The sequence below is a fragment of the Myripristis murdjan genome, chromosome 11 (assembly GCF_902150065.1).
Source record: "Myripristis murdjan chromosome 11, fMyrMur1.1, whole genome shotgun sequence".
Lineage (NCBI taxonomy): Eukaryota > Metazoa > Chordata > Actinopteri > Holocentriformes > Holocentridae > Myripristis > Myripristis murdjan.
Window position 1 is genome coordinate 17,853,578 of NC_043990.1, and position 27,220 is coordinate 17,880,797.

The 27,220-nt window shown below is 40.7% G+C and overlaps 1 protein-coding gene across 1 annotated transcript; it reads left to right on the forward strand.

Annotated features, from left to right (window-relative positions):
• Window positions 1–231: 231 nt before the first annotated feature.
• Window positions 232–26,983, forward strand: triqk (triple QxxK/R motif containing). The gene is made up of 4 exons (XM_030064296.1): window positions 232–402; window positions 3,195–3,270; window positions 14,410–14,495; window positions 24,409–26,983. The coding sequence occupies exons 2-4, from the start codon at window positions 3,210–3,212 to the stop codon at window positions 24,514–24,516; spliced, it is 255 nt and encodes an 84-aa protein (XP_029920156.1). The 5' UTR covers window positions 232–402; window positions 3,195–3,209; the 3' UTR covers window positions 24,517–26,983.
• Window positions 26,984–27,220: the final 237 nt, after the last annotated feature.

Below are 27,220 nucleotides of genomic sequence, written 5' to 3' on the forward strand. Positions count from 1 at the left end.
TGTTATTCGAGACACTTGATTTATTTGCCCTTCTTGTAAGCGCAGTTTAGCCCACAGGGATGGGATGGGATGGGATGGGTGGGTGGTTCCCGGCTGTCAGCGCATCACATGCTTGACTTCCAATGTTTTTGTCTGTAAGCCCCGCCCTCCTCTGGTGCTATTGGTCAACTCCACAACTGGTCGTCCCTGAATGGAGGAGACGGTTGTCTGTTATCGACGCTGACACGTAAACCAGGAACTAGCAGTCAGGGAGCTGTGCTGGCATCCTGAGGAAATTAGGAGCAAAGTACAATAAAAAAAGCGTCATTTGTGTCACCCTGCGTGTCCACGTACAGCAGCCAGGCTTTTCACAATGCAGAGACACTTCTAGTAAGCGACACACTCTCGAAAAACAAGGACAGTGTGAGTATCTCCGTTACTGTATTGAATGAAGGCTGCACTTGCATCTGCACTATATTGTTTGTAACGTTACACAGCATCGTAGCACGGCTCCACTCGCACTGTGTGTGGGTTTCATTTAGCCTGAATGATAAAAGTTTCATGCTCTGCACTGACATTTATCCTGCACAGCCTGTGCGTTTGCTTATGTCTGTTTGCACTGCACACAGATGAAAAACTTTAGACAAATGCCTGCAAATGTCATCTACACAGAAACCTTAACTTGTCTTCAGCTGCAGTTGGTTTTAAACCACAGTGAGACTTGTATTTTCCCACCATTTTGATGAACTGACAGATTTCTCAGATCCATAGATAAGAACTAAATCCCAAACGGACTAGCCCATGCCATGAGAACTGCAAAGCACTGATTTTCAGTCTAAAATGATTTAGTCCATGTTCCTGTTTTGTCATAAAAACTTCTCTCTTCAAGGGGCCCAACGAAGGCCAGCATTATCCCTGGTTTTCCTCTTCCTCTTTCAGTGTATTTATTTATTTATTACAGAAATCTTACATCCAACTCCCACCCATTTTGATTCCACAGATCGACAGATTCAGTAGACAGATATATGATTAATTAATCCAGAATTAAACTTAGATGTGTGGGAGGATAGCAAATAAAAAATAAAAACAGGCAGCTTTTTTAATTGATGCGCTTTATTCAAGGAGTTAAATTCTCTCTTCATCCCGGAGTTGGGACATGAGAGTGGTCAGCTTGTGAGGTGTTCCCAGCAGAAAGGGCTAAAGTGCCTTGCTCAAGGATACTTGGGCAAGTATGACTGTTTGGGGTATTGAACCTTGACCCTCTGGTTAGGGGAATGCTCTCACTAACTGTGTAGTGATACCTAGTTTCAGCATAGATTGAGATGATAACATCAACGATAATGATAATAATGATAATATTTATTTGTATAGCATTTTTATGGACAACAAACTTTATGTAAAATAAGGGACACATCATAACAATGATAAAACAAAGTACAAGAGATTAGCAAAGTGAAATTATTCAGAATGAAATAGACAAAATAGGTGCTAAATTATGCTTAGTATTCACACGGTAAATGACAGAAACATGATGACACATCAGCCTTATATCATGCCAAGACAAACATGGAAAGCAAAATGTTAATGCAGGAGAGCAGCTGTACCACAATCTCTCTCCCGTGGCTCAGCCTGTGTGTTTGCCCGTTGCGTTTCGGAGGATTTCTGTGTCTGCAGCCTGACCCCCGGCAAAACTTGTTTATGTCTGTAGGCGTGTCAGAGTGGAATGGCCACTGGTGTTGATGGAGGCTTCAGATGTGTTGCTGCGGGCAGCGTAGTGTGTCTCTCCAGTGTTACTTGTGTTGCTGCGCTACTGCATAGCCTGCAACCCTGAGAGCCCACTCTGTCTTATTGTAAACATTACATTAGTACAATTTCCTCTCTGCCTTTTGTCCTCTTCTCGCTTCCTTTCTTTAATTTGCTGACTCTTGGGTTTCCAACCACTGGAGAACAATAGCTGTGCATACATCCTCTGTCTGTGCTGGCAGTACCGGCGTTTGAAATGTAGCTGAAAATAGTGTTTTTAAAGTAAGGTAAAAATTCCAGGCTCCTAAGGCAGCGGTCTCCCAGGAGAAGGTATCAGTCAGCACAGGCAGCCAGCCACGCTTCTTGAACATGCTAATTCAGTCTCTTTCTTCTATTCCCCGGCCACACCTCTAGACTCTCCACCACTCTCTTGTTCTTCTCGGCTGCGCATAGATACTTTTTTCCTTTTTCTCTCTGTCTCTCTGTTTTCCCTCGTGTGCACCTGCACACGCGTTTTCCCGGCTATACACTTGCAAGCTGCCTCGTATCACACGCAAACACACTTTCCCTTTCTTTTATGATAATAATTTTCATTAGACCTGCAGGGCTTCGCTGACATCTTGTGCAGAATGGTGAGGATTATTTGTCAAAGCAGATGGGCGGGCCCAAGGTCACACCGCTCAAATCTTTCAGCCAGAGAATAGGTCAGAGGGGTTTCAATATCATCAGAAAGCACAGGCCTGCCCTTTGACTCATACTTGCTTTTTCCACTATTTTAAACAAAAGGCTACAGTATTGATTGATGCAGTGTTGTGTGGGAGCCTGGACAGAATTTAGAGCAGAACGCTCACAGAGAAACAAGAACACTGGATGGATGCTGGAAATACATGCGTAGAGATACTCTGTCTGTTTCTTTTGAATGCACATGCATGTGTGTACATACATGCACTGACATCCAGGCAGCATTCAGTCTGTTATACAGGCACAGACACACTTGTGCACATTTGGAAACCAATGATACTATTTATACTTTCCCCATGCTCTTTCTCTTTTTATCTTCCCTGTGAGCTGTCAAGGTAATCAAAGACAGCTCGTGGTGTGAAGGGAAATGGTGTTAGGCTAAATGAGATGGATAGGAAGAGCACATACTGTGAATGTAGTGCACGTGGAAGGTGGTGAGAATTCATTTAATTATGTCTAGCAGATGCATGTGAAAGATAAACCATCTGCCTGATCAAAACTGACTACTCTCCTGTATATATGATTGTGAATTAACTTGAATCCATCTTGTAAATTTCACAGGTTATCTCAGTCTGTGCACCAACAGGAATGGCATCGTATCTGTATTTGATTAAACAAAATGATTTGATGTAGCACTGAGTCCCATTTTCAGCTGTGAAATCTCTCCCTGTGTCTCTCTCTCTCTCACTCACTCGCTCAGTAGGTTGTTTTCTTTGCTCGTTTATTCTCAGGTTGAGGAAGGGAGCATGGGGAAGAAGGATGCCAGTGCGACCAAGTTACCGGTCGATCAGTACCGAAAACAGATTGGTAAGTGAGTATCCCTCCCTCTCCTACTGAGCCTTAGCTACACCTTCTATCCAGAGGCAAAGAAACAGAGGAGCAGTCTTTTATATTTTGTTCAGTTCAGGCTGCTGTTTTGAGAGCTGGGCTCTTTCTTCTGATGGTTTTGTAACTCCCACACAACAAAAACACAGCTCAGTGCCTGATGTAGGCTATCTCACGACAACTTAGCATTCAACTTAGTGTTCTTTCATGGAAACCAAATTACTTTATGAGTCACACATGACACTGTGTTGCATTGTCCAATTCTCTAGTGGTTTCACATGTCTCCCTCACTGCCTAACAGCCTGACTCTTTTGAGGGCCTCCACCAACATTGGCCATGTAAGAATTACAGTATCTCTTTGCATAGCTCTGGAAACATTTCCAATTTGTATTGGATTGAATGGCAATTTAAACCAGATTCAGTGGACAAGAGCCAGAATAAAAGCCCTGGAAGTAATTATGCTTAGGGAGGATACGAACAAGCAGCATTTGAGGTCACATTACTGACGGACAATGAATTCCACGCTTAAAAAACTGCCCCTTTGATATCATGTCAGAAGCTGTTTTGTCAAAGTTTAATACCACTCTAATCCGGGGGTATTTTGTTTCCCCATCTTTCCCCTTACATCACAAAGACCTAACTAAGACAATATGGTTGGTATCAATCATGAGCCCGGTCCCCTTTAGCATGGCAGCTGTGGTTGCTTGAACATCACGGCTCAGATCATGTTTTTTTGTTTTGTTTTCTTGTGGAGTGAAACCAAAAGGTTGCCAATGGCATACATGGAAAATTGTGAACAGCTATGACAGAAACAAACACAAAGGGAAGTTGTGTTTTCCTCACAGGCCTGCAGCTTTCATTTCAAATCCCATGACTGACTTATTGTGCACATGCATAATGACTAAATAGTTTTGTAAGATGGAGGGGTGAGTGTCATGATCTTGGCCATCGCTACAGAATTGGAAATTCTGCAGCTGCATTTTGTGGATGTTTTTTTATAGAAAGGGAAAAAGATGTCATAGTCACGCTGACACCTATAGTAATATTTGTGTTTCACAGACGCATGATAGCCTTTTGAGTAATTTCTTTATCTTGTTTACTCTACCAAGCTACAAGAGCTGGAGTCTCATAAAGAAGCACAACAGTTGTATGTCTTTTCTTATTGTGACAGCAGAATAGGATTATTTAGCCCACAGATATCCCTTAACTGCCAGGCATTGTGTAAAACCCGGCAGGTTCACCAAATGAGAGACAGACGTAACACAACAAGCTCATCTCACACCGCCGCATCCGAAAGAAGGGCTGCAGAATATCTGTAAATTTTTTTATTATTTTATTCGCTCCCCTTTAGTGTTCTTTCTCTCTCCACATCTCATCAATTCAAAACATGGAGCACAGGTCAGGGACACTCTAGTCTTCTCTCTACCTCTGCCTCTCTCCACCTCCTCAATTTCTATTTGAAAAGAATGGCCATCAGGCAATTTAAGTGAACCGCTGTTTAACAGCAAAGGCAGAAAACAGAGGGGAAAAAGTGAGTCAGAGAGGAAAATGAAGTCTTCAAAAATAGCATGGGGCCGTGTCTTCTGAGAGATGGAATGGGCCACACGTGGTAATTTGAAATCGTAATAGGGTGGATAATTCATGGCCCCTCAGCAGCAGTCCATGCTGGTTGTTGAGCTGCACCATCCTGTTGAAGTGCTTTTGTCATGTTGGATGGCAGTCAAGGGGCTGATGTTGACACACTCTTTTTAAATACCATTATTAGGCCTATTATTATTGACTCCGCTGAGCTGTTCTTGTAAGAAGAGACGCTGTAGTGTTTTTAAGAGCCAGTGGTCATTCTGCTTCAATAATATTTGCCACTTTTCACAGAACAAACTAGAGGACAATTTCTACACAGACAAAGGCACCCAAAATTTCAGAGATGTGGCAAATTAGGGCTTATGAAATGAGGGGGTCTTTCTTGCTCATTACTATCTAGTTGTAAAATTTGCAATAACCAGTTGCATCAGTGAGTATATGATCAAACTTGCTAGTTTGCTTTCCTTTTATCTACAGTGGGAAGATGATCTTCATTGAGCTCTTTTTAGATGCTTTTACAGGCTTGTAAATCTCACATGAACATGCAATAAAGACTACCCGCCATTTATATCTAGAAAAAGTAGAAAATCACATGCTGTGCTTCAAATCGCTTCGGTAACCCTAAACCAAACTGCGCCTTTGTGGCAAACATTGTGTGGAGCCATAACATGTTGTACATGTATGTCAAGGTCCCTCCTGCCACCTGAGATTTTACCCCCCGCCCACTCGCGCCTTCCCTGTTGTGATTTGAGCGACAAGGCACAAATGTCTCCCATGCGTCTGGCGTCAGCCCTCCAGTTCCGCTACCCTGCACCCTGGCAGATGCCAGCGATCCGCACCATGTGGTCACTGACTATTTGGCCGCCATGCCAAATAGACACAGAAACAAAGCATGGGGAACTGTCAGACACGCTGTCAATGTGTTGCCCGACTTGTCCCAGGGCTCTTAGAGAGGACAGGGCAGCGGGCTGTCCATCCAAATCACCCCATCACTCTACATTTGGTGCATACGCAGGACAGCTATTCTCCACAGACACAAGCATGCACACGCAAACTAGACCTCTTCGGCTATGTAGGCTTTTCCCTCGACACTATCATCCCCTGACTTGTTGGTGTTTTGCCCCCATGACACTTGTGTTTTTGTGTGTGTTATAGAATTAAAAAATGTAGAGTTTTAGACCCTAAAGTATTGACTAGATTTGTGGACAGGAAGCATTACTAACACAAACACACTCACTTTGTAGTAATAGCAGTAATAGAACAAACTGTGTTTTTGTTTTTTTGTTTTTTTCATAAAATAATCTGTCCAGACGCTACATTATGGCTTTTAAGGGAAAGGCAAGGGAAACGAAAGTTCAAGTGTTAATGTTCAGCTGTTAAGTATTGATAGGGTTTGATGGGATTTACCTTCCTAACCTTTGTAAGTGTTTCTTTTTGAAGGCAACATTATGGTATGAATATACAGTTAATCCATTTTCAAAGAGAGCCCCAAAGTAGAAAAGTTTTCAACTTTTGAATTACACATTTTTTTTTCAACTTGACATTTGCATATTGCATTGACAATTGCAGCATAGAGGAAAAAACGTACTGTTTCACCGGCTGATTTTCCAGAGTTATTGGGAATATCAAAATATATCTACAGAGACATCTACAAAAGGCAACGATTTAAGAAATTGTTGCTGTCAGAAAGGGTGTCTCAGATATTTAAATTAAGTAGATCATCTTTTTTTTCTTGCACTAAGTGGCCAGCAATATCAGCTCAAATAACGGAAACAGTCTTGTTCTCCTGTGCCTTTCATGACTGAAATTTAAAGGCAGTAGACAGATGTACAAAAAGCTCCTGCATCCATGTCAACCATTTGCTCACTAGATGCAATAATTTGATAGAGCTGCAAGCTTGTGGTAGCTCTCCACATTAGCAGCTGTGTGTCACTGATCACTCCATCTGTCAAGCCAATTAGAATATTTAAAATTTCAGAATATGATATTTGAATTACTTTCTTTTTCCTTTTCGAACCAGACAAACTGCACTGCACCTATAGATGCCTAGTGGTTGGTGACAGAGCTGGTAATGGTGTATATATATTTTTCGGGGGTAATTCAGTTTGAAAAGAGTTAGTCTTGCAGAATCCTCTGAAAATGCCTCTTTTTTTGTTGAAAGCATAAACGGCCCCGTCAAACTGAATATTTAGTCAATAAAAGATATTTTATCACGTTTTTTCAGTATTTAATCTGTTTGATTTGGAATGTTTACACACACTTTATGATAAAATAGAAAGAAAAGATAAGATTATTAAGTAACTGTAAAATAAATAAATCACATTTATAAAAATGACATTTTAATTCTGTTCTCTTTATCGTATTTGATTTCATATTGTTGAGGTTTTACAGGACAAACTTCACTGTCCTACATGTCTTCTCTCGCAGACATCAATAAATGCGCATACAAAATGCATAACAAATGTGAATACCACCCAGCGCTGCAGATCCCTGGCCCTCCTCTGGCTCCTCTGGCTCATGATTGCCAGTGGAGTATGACACACGAAAGGCGTACCCCTACCCCCCTCCCTTTTGTCAAGTGGTCACATATGGCTAATATTAGCTCATACCTCCTACCTGTCAGGTTATGCTGAGGAAAAGAAAAGCGCAAGAAGAAAACTCATTTCCCTTCAAGTCTCTTAATCAAACGGCATTTGCAAGTAGAGCCAATGACAAATGAGTGAGGGGAAAAAACAAGAAACGCTCATCCAAGGGAACGTAAGCGCTGTGTGTGTGTGTGTGTGTGTGTGTGTGTGTGTATGTGTGTATGTAGGGTGGGGAGTGGGGGAGGGACTTTAAGTTTTCACTTGTCCTTTTGACGTGAAATCAGCAATGACTTCAATGAAAGGCACACTCAGGGGAGCCTCTCAGCAGGCGCTTGAGGCTGCCTGACAAGGGGTAATGTTCCTCTGAGACACGGCATTGTCGTTGCTGTACAGGAGGACAGTGATGCCTTTTCAGTGTGGGCGGCAGAGACACAGAGGGATGGGGAGGACGGTGTGTAGCCCGGCACAGGTAGATAATGGGTGACAAGAACTGTCTACAGTGCCGATGCAGCAGGGGGTGGAACAACAATGACTTCTGTAATAGGACTGCTCTTAAGCCCAATGCAATATCACCAGGACTTGCTCTCTCTCTCACTCTCTCTCTCTCTCACTCTCTGTGTGTGTGTGTGTGTGTGTGTGTGTGTGCGTGCGTGCGTGTGTGTGTGCAGGCTCTAGACCCACACAAATAAATCACGGGAGAAAGACAACATGAGAAGTACAGTGCTGCCCTGTAACACAACATCGTTACAATACCTTACACAGCCCAGTGTAATTCTTTAGCATTTCTGTTGCATATCAACTATTCATACTCCTACTTGGTGTAATTATTTTGATTTTGCAGCAATTAAGTATTGATTCCTACCAGATGGCTATGGGTGTATTGGGTTGTGATGAATTCTTGCATAGAAACATAATCTATCCATGTAGGCTTGGAAGAGGATTAATCTCACTTTTCCCACACACAACAGAAAAAAAAAAAAAAAAAAAAAAAAAACAGCGCAGGTGCATGTTTTGAAAGCACTTTGTTGGAGATGTAAATGCTCAAATTTTACTTTAACTCACACCAGTTTTGCTGCTTGTTAAAAACTAGGGATGGGCAAAAATACATCAAATTACAGTATATCATGTTGCAATACTCCCACAGCAAATATAGCAACAGGACTTTGAAAATACTGAAGATTTTATTTCAGTATTATATATATTATATTTTTTAAAGAAATAGCTTTAGGCTCGGAAAACATACAACTGTTGAGGACTGTACATTCATGAATTTCTCTATTCTATATATGAAATGGCCTGAGGCCTGAAGACTGGAGAACCGTTCAGTAATGTGCATCCATGATTTTCATTTTTATCCATCTTCATTTGGGATATGCCATTTCACAGCTCAAAAACATGGTATTTCAAGTTTGGCTTCGCCTGGCAACACTTGTATTTTTTTTAGGAATGGGATATTGTGATAGAAGGTGCATGTGAAGAAAAGGAGCTTGGCTGATAAGCAGTTTTGCACCAGCCATGTAAGAGGAGTCACGACATTTGAACAGCTGATTTTTCCTTTTTTCAACCATTAACGAGGCTGATTTGTGGAGCATCCGGTGGGTGACTGGAAATTTGCACTTCTTTCTGAAATCTGTGAATACTGTAATAATTGTTAAAATTTGGCTATGAATTCAAATATTATTTCAGCCACTATATCGCTGTTATTGATGGCCCTTTTGCTGGGGGACTGAGAGCATGGGCTGCTAAACCACCTGGTATAAGTATCAAAATAAGAGAGCACAGATTGTCATACTGTGGGTTTGGATTTTAAAACTGATAGCACAGATTATTAAACCATGAGTACAGGCTACAAAACTCAAGTGTACTGGCTTCCACACACTGACTGTCCCGTCAGGTTTCCCCATGCAGCTCTATACATCTGCCTATTATCACAGCCCAGAGCTGCCAGGAGGAAAATAATTGCCTTTGGAAACGCTCTTTCCTCCTCCTAGATAATCCTAGATGTCAGGAGATCTTTCAGAATTGTTTTAATAGACATATGCAACAAATGATGTTTGTATGCAAAAAAAAAAAAAAAAAAAAAAAAAAAAAAAAAAAAAAAGGTAGTGACATTTTATAGACCTATAACACGGAGAGGTAAAAATGCATCACTGTAATTAAAGTGACTTTCCAGATCTGTGGTTATAGCAGCCGTGTGAAGCCAATTAAGCTTCAAATGTCTCACCTGCACACTTTATGCAAGGTCAGACAAATCTAACGCATAGTTCATTTTTTATGCTGCATTATTCAAAATGTATTCAGCCACAGTACTACCTGCTTTCTCCTGATTATGGGAATCTTAGTATTTGATATGCAGAGGGCTGCGTTAGTCCCACTGAGCCATTCTGCTGTGGCTGCGTACTGCATCGCCAGATTCTTGCCAATAAAAGGTTTTCCACTCAGTATATTGCAATGTACTGTCATATTGTAAGCAAGGCGATATATTGGGATTATCTGATTTCATAAAAAATAGTTTACTTCTTTAAATTCAATCAGAACAGTGAGATCTGCATTTGTATTTATCACAGTCGCTGCAACATCCAACATGACAGCACTACTTTTTGTGCAATCTGAGCAAACCAATTAGCATTTTTCTTTATCAGTAATGAATAAATAAATAAATAGAAGGGCTATGAACATATTAAGAAAATACAGACATATTAAGAAAATATATTTTGAACAAAGGAATTACATCTTCCTATATCAATGAAAAAAAGTGCTTCCAGGTTTCTTATGGAAAACAAACAAATTTAAACAAAAGAAGAACAGGTCAAAACCTAGTAGGCTGATATAGCTGAGCAGCGACAGCATTTAAAAACCAGCTGTTTCGACCTCAGTTCTTTGAGCAGCGGCTGTACTGGATGGCAGATTTCAAGCCCTGATTATTTATACAGTTAAATCGCGCAAGACTCCCCATACGTTTTTCAGCTAATCTCTTAGTTTCAGTGATAATGTTCATGTGAAACAACTCTTTTAAGCTGATCATGTCGCCTTTTTGAAAATAACACTTTGTGCGAGACAACTCTGAAGAGCTGATCCAGGAGGTCTCTATTCAACATTCCTGAAAGTTGATAATGTAGTTGATAATGTATCCACAAAAAAAGAAAAAAAAATATTGCTAATCTTTTAGTTACATGAATAATGTTCATGTGAAACAGCCGTTTCACGTCGGTATTGCTGGAGACGCATGGTGAAGTGTAAATTCATGCCTGTGCAGAAGCTTGGCTCCTCACAACAGAAGGCTTTTCTCAGCACCAGGTGTTCTGTCTCTCTGTGCCCCTCTCTCTCTCTCTCTCTCTCTCTCTCTCTCTCTCTCTCTCTCTCTCTTCACTTTCTCTCTCTGCTGTGTGTGTGTTTGCTAAATTTGGAATGAGCTGCAGTGTGTGGAGCCATTTTGAAAGAGGAAAAGCCAACAGGGGAAAGTCCAACATGGTGATATAAGTGATGTGTTGTCAGGACAGTATGGTGTAACGAGTGTCACTTGTATTTCCCACATCATGGAAGCCTTCATTCTCCACAACGCTGAGAGGTGCACATATCTTTGCAAATGAAATACAGTGTTGACTGAGTTATTTTGGTTGGACAAGTTGAGGTCGCTGTGTGAACTCGCTCCAGAGTGAGTTGAGAAGCTGCACTCGTTTAACCTTAGTTTGCTGCTCTGTTAAGTGTACATCATCAGAGCGGTGTCTTGCTAAGTGTGTTCTCAGGTTTGCTGTGTTCCCTGAGTATTTAATTTTGGCGCGGCACATTTTGCAAACGGTATGGTTCTTGTTAAACTGCTTGGTGCCTTCTTTGTTATAGAGGTCAAAATGAGTCCACACTTTGCATGAGGCCCACTCTGCACGCTGCAGGAGCCGGTCTAATTCTTTCAGATTCAGCTCAGTATGACTCTGCTTGTTTCATAGGCCTATGTTCTTTGTGTTTACTCGAGTGAGATGTGCTTACCTCTTCCTGTCTCAGTTTATGTTGTAACATTGGAGTGGAGTCTTGCTGAAGACAGATTACAACACTTATATCTAGTGGGGGTTGTTTACACACAACACAAAACAAACCACTGCCTGCTACAAATCTTTGCATATAAACTCTTAATTAAAAATCGATAGTGTCTTTGAGAACTGATACTCAAGTGTGTCAATATTTTCTTGCACCCCTACAGTCTAAAAAATGTCCACACCATTTTTGTGAATGGCCAGCAGCCTTAGGTGCCCTCCAATCAAATTTTGCCCTCTCCACTTTTTGACAAGTGGAGGAGACATCCAGTGGCCCTTGTAATGAATTCCCACTAGCTCACTGTCTGGTCCTGGCAACACACTCCCCATTTCTATTAGCCCTCCACTGAGTCGGAGGGAGAGGAGGAGTCAGGGACCGGGAGGACTGGAAGGAGAGGGAAAGAGACATGAAGAGGGAATTGAGTCGGAGTGTGAGATCTGGGAAAGGGAGGCAGGGGGAGTAAGAAAGTGAGATGAGGTGAGAAAGAGGCTCTCTGGGTGTGTGTGTGTGTGTGTGTGTGTGTGTGTGTGTGTGTGCGTGTCGTGAGACAGGGCAGCAGCTTAAGGCCAGGTTAATGGCCCTCTCCTTTTTCCTGCATGGGTGTCCCCAGAAGGAGAAGAAGAGACTCTCTGAGGAACATAATACTCAATGGCATGCAGCCCTGTCTGTTTGTCTGAGGGCCTGCAAACGTGCTAATACACACACACAAACACATGCACACACACTCACACCCTAACACCCCTTTCGCACTAGCTCATTTCTCACTCTTTTTCTCTCCCACGCCCATTCCAGACTGATAAGGACACTTTCTTCCTCCCTCCTCGCCTTGCTCCTTCTTTCAATGTAAATGAGGCTTAATTGGCTGGGAGTCGCAACTTGAAGTGGCCCCCGCATGTCACAACAGCAACTCTGAGAAAACCTTGAGGCTGACCCTGGGCTCGGCGACACACATACACACACACACACACACACACACACACCCCGACACACTCACACACACACTCACACACACACTGTTCTGCAAGCTGTTGCCTTTCCACCCTATTGTTAGCAAAGTTCTTTTTTCTGCAGTGTGTTTGTTTCTAATTAGACCGAGACAGCCTGCTCTGCCTCATGTGAAAGACACACACACACACACACACACACACACACACACACAAATGTTTTGCCAGGTGGCCAGTTTGCCCACAAGATTCACCTTTGAGAGTTGAGCCCCTGGGAAGGCAAATCAAGTTCAAGTGAAGTCTGCACAACCCGGCTAGAAAGGCTCTGTGCCTCGTGGATGTGTTGCGCAGAGCTCGACATGCCGATACCTTTTATTATAGAGAAAATAGAAATTCTAAGCCTCAGTCCAGCCCCATGAGATCCTCACTGTTTTTTTTTTTTTTTTCTGCTCTTCATCTTGTTAACCGTGTCACATCTTTGGAGCTCTGTTATTGCCTCCGTCAGTAGCTTGGATTCCTCCTGGTCAATAGTGGTATAGAGTTGCGTTATTTAAATAAACACAAATGGTGCCCTGACTGTCCCATCAGAGGAACCCATTAATCCAAGTTCAAATTCAGGCTTCTCTTGTGAGTGGGTTAGTCTATGAGGTTGAAATCTGCATCACAATACTCACATTTTAAATAATCAAATTTCACCCCACTAAAGCGAATGGCAATATCAGGTGTGATGTCAAGTAAAAATGTTGAATTTTCAGTTTTTCCTTAAAATGTTTCATGGCTGTTTTTGTCTGTTTTTAAAATCTAAAAGAAGTCTGTGTATGCGTCTTGGTATCCGAAAATATCCATATCATCCTAAGATGGTTGTATATTAAGATGATAAATGATGCTGCTGAATTACGGCCCAGCCCTAGGTTGGTCATAACTGTGCACAGCTTTGGTTGTGATGTTTGTGCCACTTATGCAGTCAAGTCAACTTAATTTATGTAGCACTTTAAACACAACACAGTTGTTCCAAAGTGCTTCTCAGAGCAAATGGAGAACAGAGATGAGAACAGCACGCATGCATACCCACTCAAACTCCCCACAAACCACCCATCCACACTCACAGACACACTCACACGGCATACAACTGGTTTAGGCAGAGATTAGTCACAGTTAAAAGCCAACGAGTGGAAGTGAGTCTCAAGGTTTCCCTTAAAATGCTCAGATCTTTGACAAGATCGGATATAGAGAGGGAGTTCCATAGTTTTGGTGCAGCCACTGAGAAAGCTTTTTCTGTGATCAGGGAACAGATTGAAGCCCGTTGTCAGAGGACCACAGCTGTCTAGCAGTGTGGTATGGGGACAAGAGTTCAGACATGTACACAGGAGCAAGACTATGTAATGCTTCACAAAACCAACAGTAGGACTTGAAATAAAATTCTGTAGTTGACACTGACCCAATGACGGGAGGCAAGAACAGGAGTCTCTTTTCAGATCTAGTCAGAAGTCTTGCAGCAGCATTCTGAGCAAGTTGAAGGTGAGATAATCATGACTTGAGTGGAATCAAAATAAAGCTGGAATACAGCTGGAAATGAGATTATAGCTTACTTTCTCCAGATTAGAGAGTGAAAGGAAATGTTTGATTTTTGAAGATGATTCTTCGTTGATTGAAGCTGGACTTGACAATAGAATTTACCTGCTTGTCAAAAGTTTAAGACAAGGTCAAATGTGACTCCAAGATATTTTGCATATTGCTTTACATGAGTGCCTGGGTCTTCAGTGATAAGGGTGGCTCGGTATGGAGGGCTGATTACTATACTTTCTGTTTTATTTAACCAGAGGAAGTTACCAGCCATTCAACATTTGTTGTCCTCAGGCAGTTGTGTAGATCTGTCAGTTTGTTATTCATTTCAAAATGACAACCTGATATTACTGCAACTATTTTATTTCTGGTAATGGTGTATATATTCTATTTATTGCTCAATTTCTTCCCTTTATCAGGTAAGCAGGACTACAAAAAGACCAAGTCAGCGCTGAAGGCCACGCGGCTACAGGCTGAGGCGAAGAAGAGCGCCACTGGACTGAAGGTGAGATCAGCCTGGACTTTCTCTTTGGGTTTACCTCTGTCCACTTGTTTCCCACCCTGTCTGGCTGCTTCTGTGCCGGCTAACTGCCTGCTTATGTAGCCCCATCTGTCTGCTTGTGTGTCTATCTGCTTGCCATCCTCAATCCATTTGTCTGTCTGTGTGTCTGTTTGAGCAGGCAGACAGAATCAACTCTTAATTCACCTCCTCAAGCATTATGTGCAGTTTTTTGAGATGTAAGCAGTGTTATACATATTCTGGCTGATGCCTGTCCTGTTTTTTTTTTAAGATCCACATAAAAGGTAACCCACGTATCACTGGGGAGAGGAAGGGATGGGATAATATCAGGGCAAGAATCCTCCAGTATCATAAGTTTTTCTCTGGTACTGTCCCTTGACTAGATATAATTCTCAACCATTCAACAGAAACTGAAATCCTTGGAGGAGTTTCATTCAAGAAGTTCCATATTCATGAGATTGTGAAGGAACAAGGAGAGACAGACAGAGAGGGGTGGGCGCTGAGAGGGAAAAAGAAGAGGAAAGGAATAAGGAAGAGATGAAAAAATTAAAAGAAAGGGGGAATCATTAGGGAAGGGAAGGAGAGGGTGTTGCTAGGGTAGAAAAGTTTCTCTCTCTCTCTGTCTCTCTCTCTCTGTTTCTCTTGCTCGCTCTCTCGGGTGAAGAAACATCCTTGCATTGTCACACTGCAGTGATTAGGGGCTGTTGTGCAGGCAAGATGGATGACTCTGCGTTTATCACACTGGCAAGTGTGGCTCTGCTATGTATGCTTTTCCTCGTGTGGGTGGGCTTCCTAATAAACTATTTTGCTATTTAACAATTTGAACATACAGAGCATGGCTTTGCCATCCTTTGCTTTGCAATCTGAACAAGGCTGTGCCAGTGAAATAACTTGAGAATCCAGTGGTTTAGTTTTCAGAATGCTTTTTGAAATTAAAGATACTGTAAAATTAGTCTGAAATACTCAGTGATCTGTAACTGTATAAAGTGAAAAGCCAATTGTAAGAAAACTGAATTAATTCAGCTCCATCCAGTGTTGTTTTTTTGCATGTGTTTATCTTCCCTTACAGCAGTAAAAGTTGACTCTGTTTTTAATATTACAAAAGTTCAAAGGCTGTGCATACTGATCAAGCTTCAATTGGCACATAATACACAGAGATAGAGAAATCATATGTTAATATGTTAAATTAAATAGGCCGAGGCTACTTGTTTTTTACCCTTACCGCTTGAGATGATCTTACATTGTTTTTAGCAATCACAAATAGAAAGGATTAAACACATGGAGAAATGGTCAGGGTTTAAAATATGAATCTCTTAGACACGCAAGGCCTCATTAAGCACGTCTTTAATCCAATTAGATTAGTCCATATCTTGAAATATTGATATTGCTCATGAATAATTCAGGTTTTTCTTGCCCAAGACGGGAGGAATTTTCAGAGGTCGGATTAAAAATACCTCTGGGACGAGGATATTAAACTGCCTAAGACCTCTCGGCCCTGAGTTCGATTGAAATTCAGTCCAAACGTAATGGATATTTGGTCACGCTTGCTTTCCCACCGAGTCCTTTTAACGTCGTATAAAGTTGTGATTTTTACACAGTTCTGTGATGACGGTAGAAAGCTCCTTTGCTATCTTTGAAGCTTTGGGTGACAGGGACTATTTGGCTAGGGTGCTTATAGTCTCTGTTTTGGATATGGGCACATTGTTCTGTAATGAAGGGATTCTTCTCGTCTCTTCTCTTCTCTTCTCTTCTCTTCTCCTCTCACCATGTGTTGTGTGGTAGGGGAGATGCTGGTCTCTGATGCAGCTGGCATCTCAGAGGGGTCAAGCAGACAGGCGGGCATGGAGAATCTGGCAGGCACCGGGGTAGGTTGTCCTGGGGCTAGCCTTGTGGCAGGGGCAAGCTGGGTAAGCTGGCAGAGGACAGGATGGAGAGCTGGAGAGAGAGAGAGCACTGCTGTTCCCACAACAGTAATCAGTTGTGGGACTGCACAAAATGTTGACCTGGGAAGTGGCAGAACCCAGCCACCTGCTGCCTGTGTGCGTGTGCTCATGCACGCTTTGAGTCACCGTGTGTTTACGGAGGCAGCATAAGTATGCCTACATGCAAGTGTGTGCATATTTCCTCTCCAGCTCCCCTCAGCAGTGGATGGCATGAGGTCAGTCCAGCAGAGAGGAGGAAACTGGCAGGGAGTCTGCTGAAGTCTCCTCTCAGATTGCCCAGAGAAGAAGTGCCATCAAAGTCCTGTAGTTCTACCACACTAGCTAGCAGCACAGGAAACAAGCCTGCTGCCTTGTCTAATTGGCACACTAGCCTTCTGTTCAGTTCTCCACTGTTTTCCCTGGGTCTCATTTAGCCGCTGAGCCTAGAAAGTTGGAAAAAAATGCTTATGGAATTGGCAGAGGATGGAGGCTACAGATAATGACTTTGGGTATCCTCCAGCTGTCATTTGTGAATGTATGTTGGGAGCCGAGTAAACCTAAATAGGACAGCAATTGTTTTTGGTTGCCAAGAATTGCTATAAGGAAAGTATTATGAGAATTTTTTTTTGTCTTTTCATGATTACGCCCCAGCTCTTTGGCCCCTTTTCACTTAGTAGCATGAGATAAGTGTCGGGTGGACTTCAATTCAACATGAAGTACCAATCTGCCTAGTAAGTACATTTAACATTTGAATCATGAAGCTGTTACTTCTCCATCTAGTCTTGGAGGAAGTAGTCTAATTACAAGGCACAGTAGTTATTTGAATAAATAAATATAAATATAAATATTTATGTAAAAAGTACCAGTAACAAACAGTCAGTATGTTTACATGCATGCAAATTTTCCACTATTATTCTGATATCATGACAGTATTTCTAATTTGATACGGGTCATGTAAACAGCATATTCCGTTTGGATATTCCTAATAAGGCCTTTTTCCAAATGTAGTATTTTCTGATTAAGGCATGTGGGATTTGCCGATATCATTCAGGTTTTATGAGCACTCTCTGGTATGTATGTACACACTGCATCCGGACTATGCATCTCAATTAGGGTTTCAATACACATCTGCCTGTTTACGGTCAGATCTGAGCGTTGTAAACAAACCAACTAGCCAACAGTTTGCAAGGCTGGATCAGAGTTGCATTCATTAAAGAAAAGCCCCCATTTCTTATTGGAAGCAGAAACACATATACTCTTAAATGTTATGAAAGACTTGGATATTCTTTTTGGATATGTGCAAATATGTCAACGTTGACCTTTTCCATGAGGTGGTTGAACAAATGACAGAGGGAGGCTGTGTCCACATGGTCAAACAGGTCGGAGTATGCACGGCTGCATGTGAATGGAAATATTAGGGGAATATTCATCTTCATTAGCCATGTAAACAGTTTAGTAGGCATATTGGCTTTTTCGGAATGAGGGCAAAAAGCGGAATATTTTGTGCATGTAAATGTAGTCAGTGTGATAGAAAGAGAGCAAGAGCTTGGTTGAAACCCTGGATCCAAACCATGGTGTCTGTTTCAGCTTCCCACTGGAGTCGTGTTGGATCTGTTATCTGTGCTGGCCGTTAGGTTTATGAGGCTCATTCACACCTCTAAGTTGGTTATGAGGGTTGACAGATAGCGTATGGGAACTCAAGGCTTTTATGGCCTTTTCATGCCAATTAATTTACAGTAGGCTGCTTCAAAGGATGCAGTGGCTGCCAGTGTGAAACAATACAGTTGTGTTAAAACACAATACAAGGTTGGCCAGATGGCTCCATGGACACCCTGCCTATCATTTATTTGCTTGTTCTAAGTTACATGGCATCTTCACTTTTGTGGATGATTTATAATGCTGAGTCATGAGATGAGAAAGAGATACAACAGAGGCCATAAGCCTGATTCAAACTCGAAACAGCGAAACATACTACTGCGCTATGGAATTTACTTTGCCTGCAGTTAGTATTTTTTTATTTTCTAAGCAAATCTAGATATGGTTGTTTGGCTTGTCCTGTTCTTTGCTGTGCCTAGAGCCCGTGAGTAAGTTGATAAAACATGGAACTAAGATGTTTTGAGGTTTAGTTAGATAAAGCTTTATTTGCTTTACTTAAGGTAATAACGAGCAGACAAAAAAATAAAGGTACTGTAGTTAATTCTATGCATGTAGCTGAATATTTTACTAAATTTGCATGTACATGAGAAACCAGATAACTGTGAGAAACCAAATTTATGGCAGGAAATCCCATTTTGAGATAAAAAAAAAAAAAAAAAATTCTGATTCTGATTCTGAATTAGCATCACCCAACGGAAATCGGTTAATGCATTGTGTTACCTTACTCTTATTACTCAAACCCCCCCGTATGTCTGCGCTCCCCAATAATTGCTCCTTATATAACATTGACATAAAATTATTAAGCATTCTTCCATGACTATGTAGAACACAAAGTGTGCTAAAGTGTGTGTTTATTGTGTTTAACCTATCCATTTCCTTATCCACTCTCTTTTCCTGCACATGCACACACATAAAAAGCCATTCACAAGTCCAGCTATGGGTTTACATTGTCCAATAATCGTGCTTCTCAAGCAGAAATCTAACTGTGTTAACCAGATTTCTCTTACCCTGATTATGGAAGCTGGCTTTCTCACTTAACATGGTATTAGACAAATCAGATATATGCCTGTGTGTGGTGCATTACCTAATTTCTAAAGTGCATGCAAGATGTAAGATCTTTGGCAGTTAATGATTATACTTATATAGTTATAAATTACAGTTAAGACAGAAGAGCTACAATGATTACTTTCCAACCACAACCCAAATGTATCCCTGCTGGTTTGGTTATAGCTGTTGTCTATGTGCCACCCACATACAGCCACAAACACAAACACACTGAATCTTTGTTGCTTAGTGTGCAGGCGCGTACTGCATAGATGTGACATAGACAAATGCGCACGTGTGATTCTTTCATTGTGCAGGATGGTAAAATATAATTTGTTTTGATGCAAAATGTGTCAAAATCACTTTGAGCAGTTAAGTCTTACTTTGAATGGTAAATGCTCAAACAAAATAGAAACACAAGAAAACTGCCAACAATACATGACAGTCAAATATGCAGCAGCTTACTAGCCAGAAGAAATTAAATTGTATTAACTTGCAGTTCCTTTACGCAAAAAGATCTTACTTGGTAAAGTGTATCTGATGTAATCAAAGCACCATCGTCAGGTCATAGATTTTGCGGTAATTCGTTGTACAGTTGAGCACAACCACAAAACAGTGTACTAAGCTAAGACAACATATTTAGCCATGCTAGCTATAACGGTAGTAGTCACTGACTTGGTGATCCTGTCAAATGATCTTTCTCTCACTGTTGCCATCTAGTGGCTGACTATGAATGAGCAGAAGGAAGCCCATGGCTGCTATCCTTTCAGCAGACAGGTGCACCTATAGTGTGAGCTAATGGAGCAATATCCATTCTGTGGAAGACGACAGTAGAGACCATTTGGAAATTATGTAGACCCTTTAAAATGAAATGGGTTTTATTGCTGAGTTACGGCACTTGCACAGTGTAGTTGTAAATTTTTGAATGGATTTTAAAAAAATATATTAAAATATATATAAATATATATATTTAATCTAAGTTTCGTAGGGTATCACCATCTATTGACTGGCCACCACTGACACACACACACACACACACACACGCACACACACACACACACACAAACACAAATAAACCCAGGAGGAGAATAAAAGGCACACCAGATGAGGGGACGTCTGCTGAGCCGTGGCTCGTTGCCAGGGTGACAGAAACCCAGCTCCCAGCATGCGGGGTGTGCTGCAGCTGCCGCCGGTGCTGAGAGGGCCACATGATGAAGATGATGATGTGCTTGGGTTCCATCCAGGGGTCTCCATCAGAATGTGGCCATGGGAGAGAGGCTGTGTGTGTGTGTGTGTGTGTGTGTGTGTGTGTGTGTGAGAGAGAGAGAGAGAGAGAGAGTGTGAGTGTTTGTGAGACAAAATAAGAGTCAACACAGTTGGCCACTCTCCTCCAATACAATGATCTCAGTCAGGTGCAGGGGCTTTCTAAAACACAAGTGTTTTCACCAAACCCCTCTCCAGCTTGTTTTCATGGAGGAGTCACTATAACCAGCTGTTCTCTTTCCCTGTGACTCAGAGTCCTAAACTGAAACCCAGGCGGTGAAGCAGGGAACTCTCTGGAATGCATGTTCATGCATCTTTTTGTTCCGGTGGCGGTGTACCTAAAGGCTTTCCTACATCGACAGCACAAACACATTTCATTCACGACACTGTTGACAGAATCACAAACACTTCTCTTTGTCATGTTTTTCAAAGTTGCAAAAGAACACAAGGAAAAAAATAAAACAATCACGCGCCTGTGATTTGATAACAATTCTCTTTTCTCTGAGGCCTGGGCAAAATAGAAAAGTAAATCAAGCGGTGGGTTGCTGGCGGTTAATATATGAAACTAAAGTGCATGAAATTTAAAAGTTTTCCAATTAAGCAGGGACTTTAAGCTGTTTGGAGGCTGCTGGGAAGTAGATAAATGTGGGCTGAGGCTAATGAAGACCAATGCTGCTGATGACTAGGCACTACAGCGCGTACACAGATAGCTGTGGACGTTGTGACGCCTTTTAATAGTCACCCCACCCCCACCCCTTCATCAGGGAGGAATTATTATTAGCCCCCGCGCCTGTGCTGAGCCTTATCTCTCACTTGTTTTCTCTCTCGTTCTCAATGTTAACTCCTGTTTTTCATTCTTTGTCTGTCTCTCTCTCTCTGTTTTCCTCGCTGCAGTTTGGCCAGTGAATTTGCACTGCTGTCTGTGTTTACACTGTGTGCATGGCAATCACTAAAATCTTCTCAGTGTGTAAGTGTAATTTAAAAAAAAAAAAATTCTGTCATGCATCTCTGCCTTTGTCTCTAAGTCTGTCTTTTGCCTCTTGTTGGCCATTTTTCCTGTTTTTCATTTTCTCACACCTTACTCCACCTGAGCTTGTCACTCCTGTATTTATGCCAGAAAATTTCAAATTAATATTAGTAAACATTGTTTGAATTGTTCTTTCCCCATGTATCTTAAAGGGACAGTAAGCCCAGTTGAAAATGAGGATTTTCTTATTTAGTGTTATTCTTGAGTGTTATCTTTATCATCCACAACACTGGTAACTTCCTGAAAGTCTATAACTGGAATAAAATTGAGTTTAAGGGTCTGTTTTTTCTGCAGTAATACATTCCAGCAGGGCTGGGTGTGCGACCCCCCCCCACAGTAACTTTATTGTTGCAAATGAGACACACCACTCACTTGCTAAAAACATACATGTTGGAGGCTTGAAGGCTTGAAGGGTTAGTCAGCTGGGGCAGGAGGAATAAAAACTGAGGCTGTGTTCTGATTGTTTTGCCCCATGTGAAAGAAACTTTTTAATCCCTCCCCAGCAAAACCAAATTCATTTTCAGTCAGGAGAAATCAACAAACAAGCCTCTTTCTGCATAAAAAACAACAATTTCAGTTTCTCGCATTCTCTCTCACTTTCATCATGTTTTCTACACCCAATGATGACAATAAAAAGACATTTTAATGAAACATTAGACATTTTAGTTCAAAGAAAATCCGGAAATGCAATCTTTATAAATATGTATGTATTACCCTATAGAGCAAATATGATATTGTGTAAATGTCTGTGGAAATCTGCATCATATGTCAAGGATTAACATTGCTTCTCTTTCTGCAGGATTAGAATTACATATTGTGAATTCAATTGATGTGGCACTGCTGTTGTGGCCCAGTTTGCATATGAAACTGATTTACATGTTCAAATCAAATATTTCCTTTTTTGAATAATCTCCAATCTGAATGTACTCTGCGCTCCTTTAAAGCCCTCCAAGCTCTCCAGTGTTGATTAGAAAGTTTGCTGCTAATGAGTTCTCTTGATAAAGAATAACTGGCATTGTTCAATACTCTGAGTGGGCCTAATGAAACTCCAGCTGATGAAGATTGTAATCGTTTGAGCGCCACGTAATGAACGAGTGCTCCAAATTCCCATTTCAAGTTGAATGCCACTCCTCTGGAAAGCCTCCAATTTGTTTGACAATTAACCAATGGAAAAATCTAAAAAATTAGGCCATTTTGTGGAAGAAAGTTTAACTTCTCAGTAGAAATAGCAGGGAAGCTGTGGAGATTGTTTTTGTTTTTGGAGATAGGATCGGGGTGGTCAATTGATTGTAATGCTGTAGTCACTCACTGCTTGGGTGGGGTTTTCATTATTATTATTATTTTATATTTTAAATTATGGATTTATTTTTACTCAAACATTGTTAATATTTTACCCCACAGCATGCACCAACTTAGACTGTTTGCATCAATTGAAAAGCTAAAATGAAACAAAAAATGTTTCATGCTGCACCATTCAAATACAGTTTTCACTTATGTGGGACAATGGGGTGAACTGAACCACACCAAACCAGCCCACTCTGTGTTGGAAACTATGCATAATTATAGATTAAACACAAAATAAATATCCTATGAGACTGGGGAAAACACATAGTTCACATTAAAGGTACAATGTGAACCAAAAGGTATTTTAAATTCAAGACAACCAACACCCAAATCACCAACTTCTGCTTGTCTGGTCATGATTTTGAAATGTCAACATCTGCACTATAAGATACTGCTTCTATGGATACACATCTCTCTTTAATATGTTATTTTTATAGTATTGCTTTTAGTTTTCTTTATATCAAATTGCCATTTTCTTCATATCCTTTAATTCCTTTTTAATGCCTGCGTATTCATCTGCTCTCTTCATATGCAATGATCCAGTTTCCCCTCAGAGATCAAAAAAGTTCCCTTAATTGTAACATCTTAAACAAAAACTTGATTACGTGGCAGGATTTATTGGGAAATATCTCTCTTAACAGAAGCTTGAGTGTAAAAAGTACCCCAGCTTACTGTACTAAACTGCAGGCATCTTTGTTCTGTAAAAGTCGACCAAAAAGAATATCAAGAGAAAAATGAACTGAGAGAGGTCATATCCTTTTCTGGCTCACTTTAGTTCACTTCCCATGCCCTGACTTGGCAGCTGCCTCGTGGCTTTCCAGTTTCTCTTGACAGCTGTGGGAGGCTTTTCATCGCCAGTATAATACTTGAAATAATAAATACTGTTTTTTTTTCACCTGGCTTAACATGTTGAATCATCAACATATATTTTATACAATTATAGTTAATCAAATATATAGCAAGATATTTGCTGCCAAAGTCACCTGACTTGTGTTTCTTTAGTAAATAACTTCCTCTAGTCAGACTGTCAAGTCAGCTGAGAGTGTTTGGTTTTTCACATCATCTACTGTGGAGATGTGGTTTGTTTTAAAATGGTCTGAGTTCACTTTTAACAGTTTACATGGAAATGTGTACTTACCTGGATAATATATATGTTCCACCTTCATATGATTATATTTATCTTTTAATCACACAAACAAACCTTGAAATTATTGTTTTAACATTTAACCAAGAAAAGATAATAAAGACACGCTACTAATGGATACATTCTTATACATGAAGATAAAGAAGTGAAGGGCTTTCATAAGAAGCAGTGAATTTAGATCAAAAGGAAGACAATAGGGACATGGCAACAAGACACATACATCAGTAAGGTATGTGCAGCAAATAGAACAGTAGATCAAACACTCCAACAAAGCAGAAATACTAGATATAATAATAATAGAACCACTTAAAGGTACAAGTATGGTACATCACACACATGTTCAGAGAAAGACATAATCAGTACATTGTTGAGAAGAGTAGCACAAGGTGAATAAATTAGAGATCACTTAGATCAACTCAGAGGTGTTATAGGATTAGGAAATAGCTGAGACTCTTTCCAAAAGAATATCCATGAAAGCAGCTCTCTTCTTTTCTTCAGGACGGCATCCTGGTCATTGCAGCGATCCTGTTCTTCGTGCTCTGCGTCTACGCCTTCTTCTACCTCAATCTGAGCACTGAGATTAACTTGGATGTGGATATGGACTAATAGGTGGACAGCATGACAACAAATGACAACAACCGCTGTTATTCGAAACTCAGTAGATGAAGATGAGAGGGGGACGTCGAGCCATCTGGGAAGTCCCAAAATACACAGAGGCCTTGTCAAAACCTGGACTTGGTGGAAACCTTTTATTTATTTTTTTTCCCATAAACGGAGTGGTGCACACTCTTGTTGCTGACGCGATGATGATGATGAGCTGCTTGTCCAGGGGAATGACGCGATGCATCAGTCAACCCAAGTCTTAAGCCATTTTGAGATTTATATTTTTTGTGTCTGTTGATTTACTGAACATCATCATTCCTTTCATTTGTTGAATATTAGTCTTATGGCAGTGTGACATAAGTGTTATCATTATTAGGTTGATCTTATTTATACTATGGTTCAGCATTCATAAAGAAATGGCCTTGTTTGTCTGACAAGAGTAATAATGTTTTTGTGAGAATGGAGATGGAAATTCTCTTGCTGGAGAAAGTTGATGGCACCTGGGTAAAACCTGCAACAAAATGTTACATTCAGCAAACAGAACTGGCCTCTTTGAAGTCTTCCAAACTCGTCAAGAGAGGGCTCTGATAATCATATTCTGTGGAGTCACGTCCCACTGTTGTCTTCGCTAATAGAAAAATGTAAATCTCCTGCTGAACCTCTCGGCAGATCCAGACAATCACTAGCCCCGCATTCCCATGCACAAACCTCTCCTCCCAGATATCTGCAGATCACAAAGTGTGAGATTAGAATCCACAAAGCCCTTCGTTCTGATTGAACATGTGTGCAGAATATAGAACAACATGTTCCAGCCGTCACACACGCACAACAGAGATACACATCTGCAATTGGTAGGATTAGCATTACAAATGTGATCTGGCTCTTTCATTTCAATGGAAAGCACAAAGATGTGATGTGATGCCTGAATAGAGGGAAGCCTACATCTCTCCCATAAAGAACACCTTGATGCTTTTTCGTCCTTGTCAACTGAATGTGCTGTTGTCCCCTTAAGGACTTGATGTGTCTATATAATGGAACATGAAGGATTATCAATGCCATTTTATCTCGCCGCTTTGCTGTTTGCGCGCTAGGCCAGCAAGGTGCAGCGAAAAGTAAAAGCACGCTGACCTTCCATGAGCTGTTTGACTCCCGGTGCTTCCACTATTCCCGAGTTTCTTTGTTAGCAAAGCGGCGCAGTGCCACCGGCTTTTATATTAGTCCTTACTCTTTGTTCTCATTGTGTTTGAAATTGTAGATGCTTTTCAGGCAAATATAATGAGACTCTGTTCCAAATTGACTTTTCACTCTGTTTTGCTCACAGCACACTTAAACGCTAAGCAGCAAGAGCAATACAACTTCTATGAAACATTTAATACAGTGTTGTGGGTAAAAAAGATACTTTTTTCTTTTGGGTGTTAGGTCTATAAGGCCAACTCTGGACCATTTGTTAAAATATCCATGTGATTCCTTTTCATGATTTAATCAGTTAACCAGTGGAGTTTGCATAAGTTAGAAATCAGACCTTTTATGTTTACATATTTTTGTCTTTTTTTCCCTTCTTTTTTATTTTTCTTTCTTTCTTTCTTTTTTCGAGATAAAAAGATTTATATCTGCCTGATAATGTTTCATGAGTGACATAAGACTCTGGAAATCTGAGACAGATTTTGAGCTTATGGTTTCTGCCTTTTTTTTCCTTCCCTTTTCTCCCATGACCTCCAGCCCCCTAGGAAAAAAAGAGTACTTGTCAAAGAAGCCATTATGATAAGCATGCTCCATACCCTCAGCCAGAGCGTTTTATCTGGCCACGCTACATTCAGACCCCTCCTCCACCACTGTGAGTCACTCACATGTGTAACAATAGATATCCTGGCCTAATAGACCTTCATACATGACACCTGTTATCTGCAGGGTCACAATTACAACCAAAAGGGCTCTGACATCAGCACAATGGGAAAATGAACTAGCAGCACAACCTATTTATTCAGGGTCATGTTTAGCGAGACAAGATGCTAACAGTTTCCTCAGTCAGTGTAATGACTGGTGCTTTAATGAATTGTTTTAAATGATATGTAATCATTTTTCTCCACACTTTGTCACACGCTGTTATGATTCAGTTACCAGATACTGTCATTTTTTATTGACTGATTGTTCTGTTTTCTCTCATTAAATTGCTTTAAAAAACACATCTGCATCTCTTTGCAATGAATATCAGTTAATTGTTGTTAAATGTAAAAATAGAAGATTCAGAGACACTCAGTTTTCATGAACTTCGCTTGACAGAACATCATTGTGCGAGCTCTCATTAACTATGAACTGAAATATTGGTTATTGGTGTCGGCACTGTGATAAAATTACAATGAGCAATGAAATGAGCTATACATTACTATTTGTTTCCTTTTTCCCCAATTAATACTATTAAACAATTTAATCCCTTTATATCCTGAAATGCCAGTCATCTTTTGCACAACCAGCAGCAATCATTTTCATATTATTGAGCAGATCAAAAGCCTTTACATTGCAGAGTGAACACTGTGTTGACGCATGTAAAATACTGTAAATTTTATATTTGGACAACAATATTGGCAGCAAAGCTTGACAGGCTATATAGAAATGATTGTTTTGTTTTGCCATAACAAATCCATGCGGTACATGGATGTTCAGACTTCCTTGTTAAATGCAAGTCATGTAGTTACTTTATCCCTCCTGA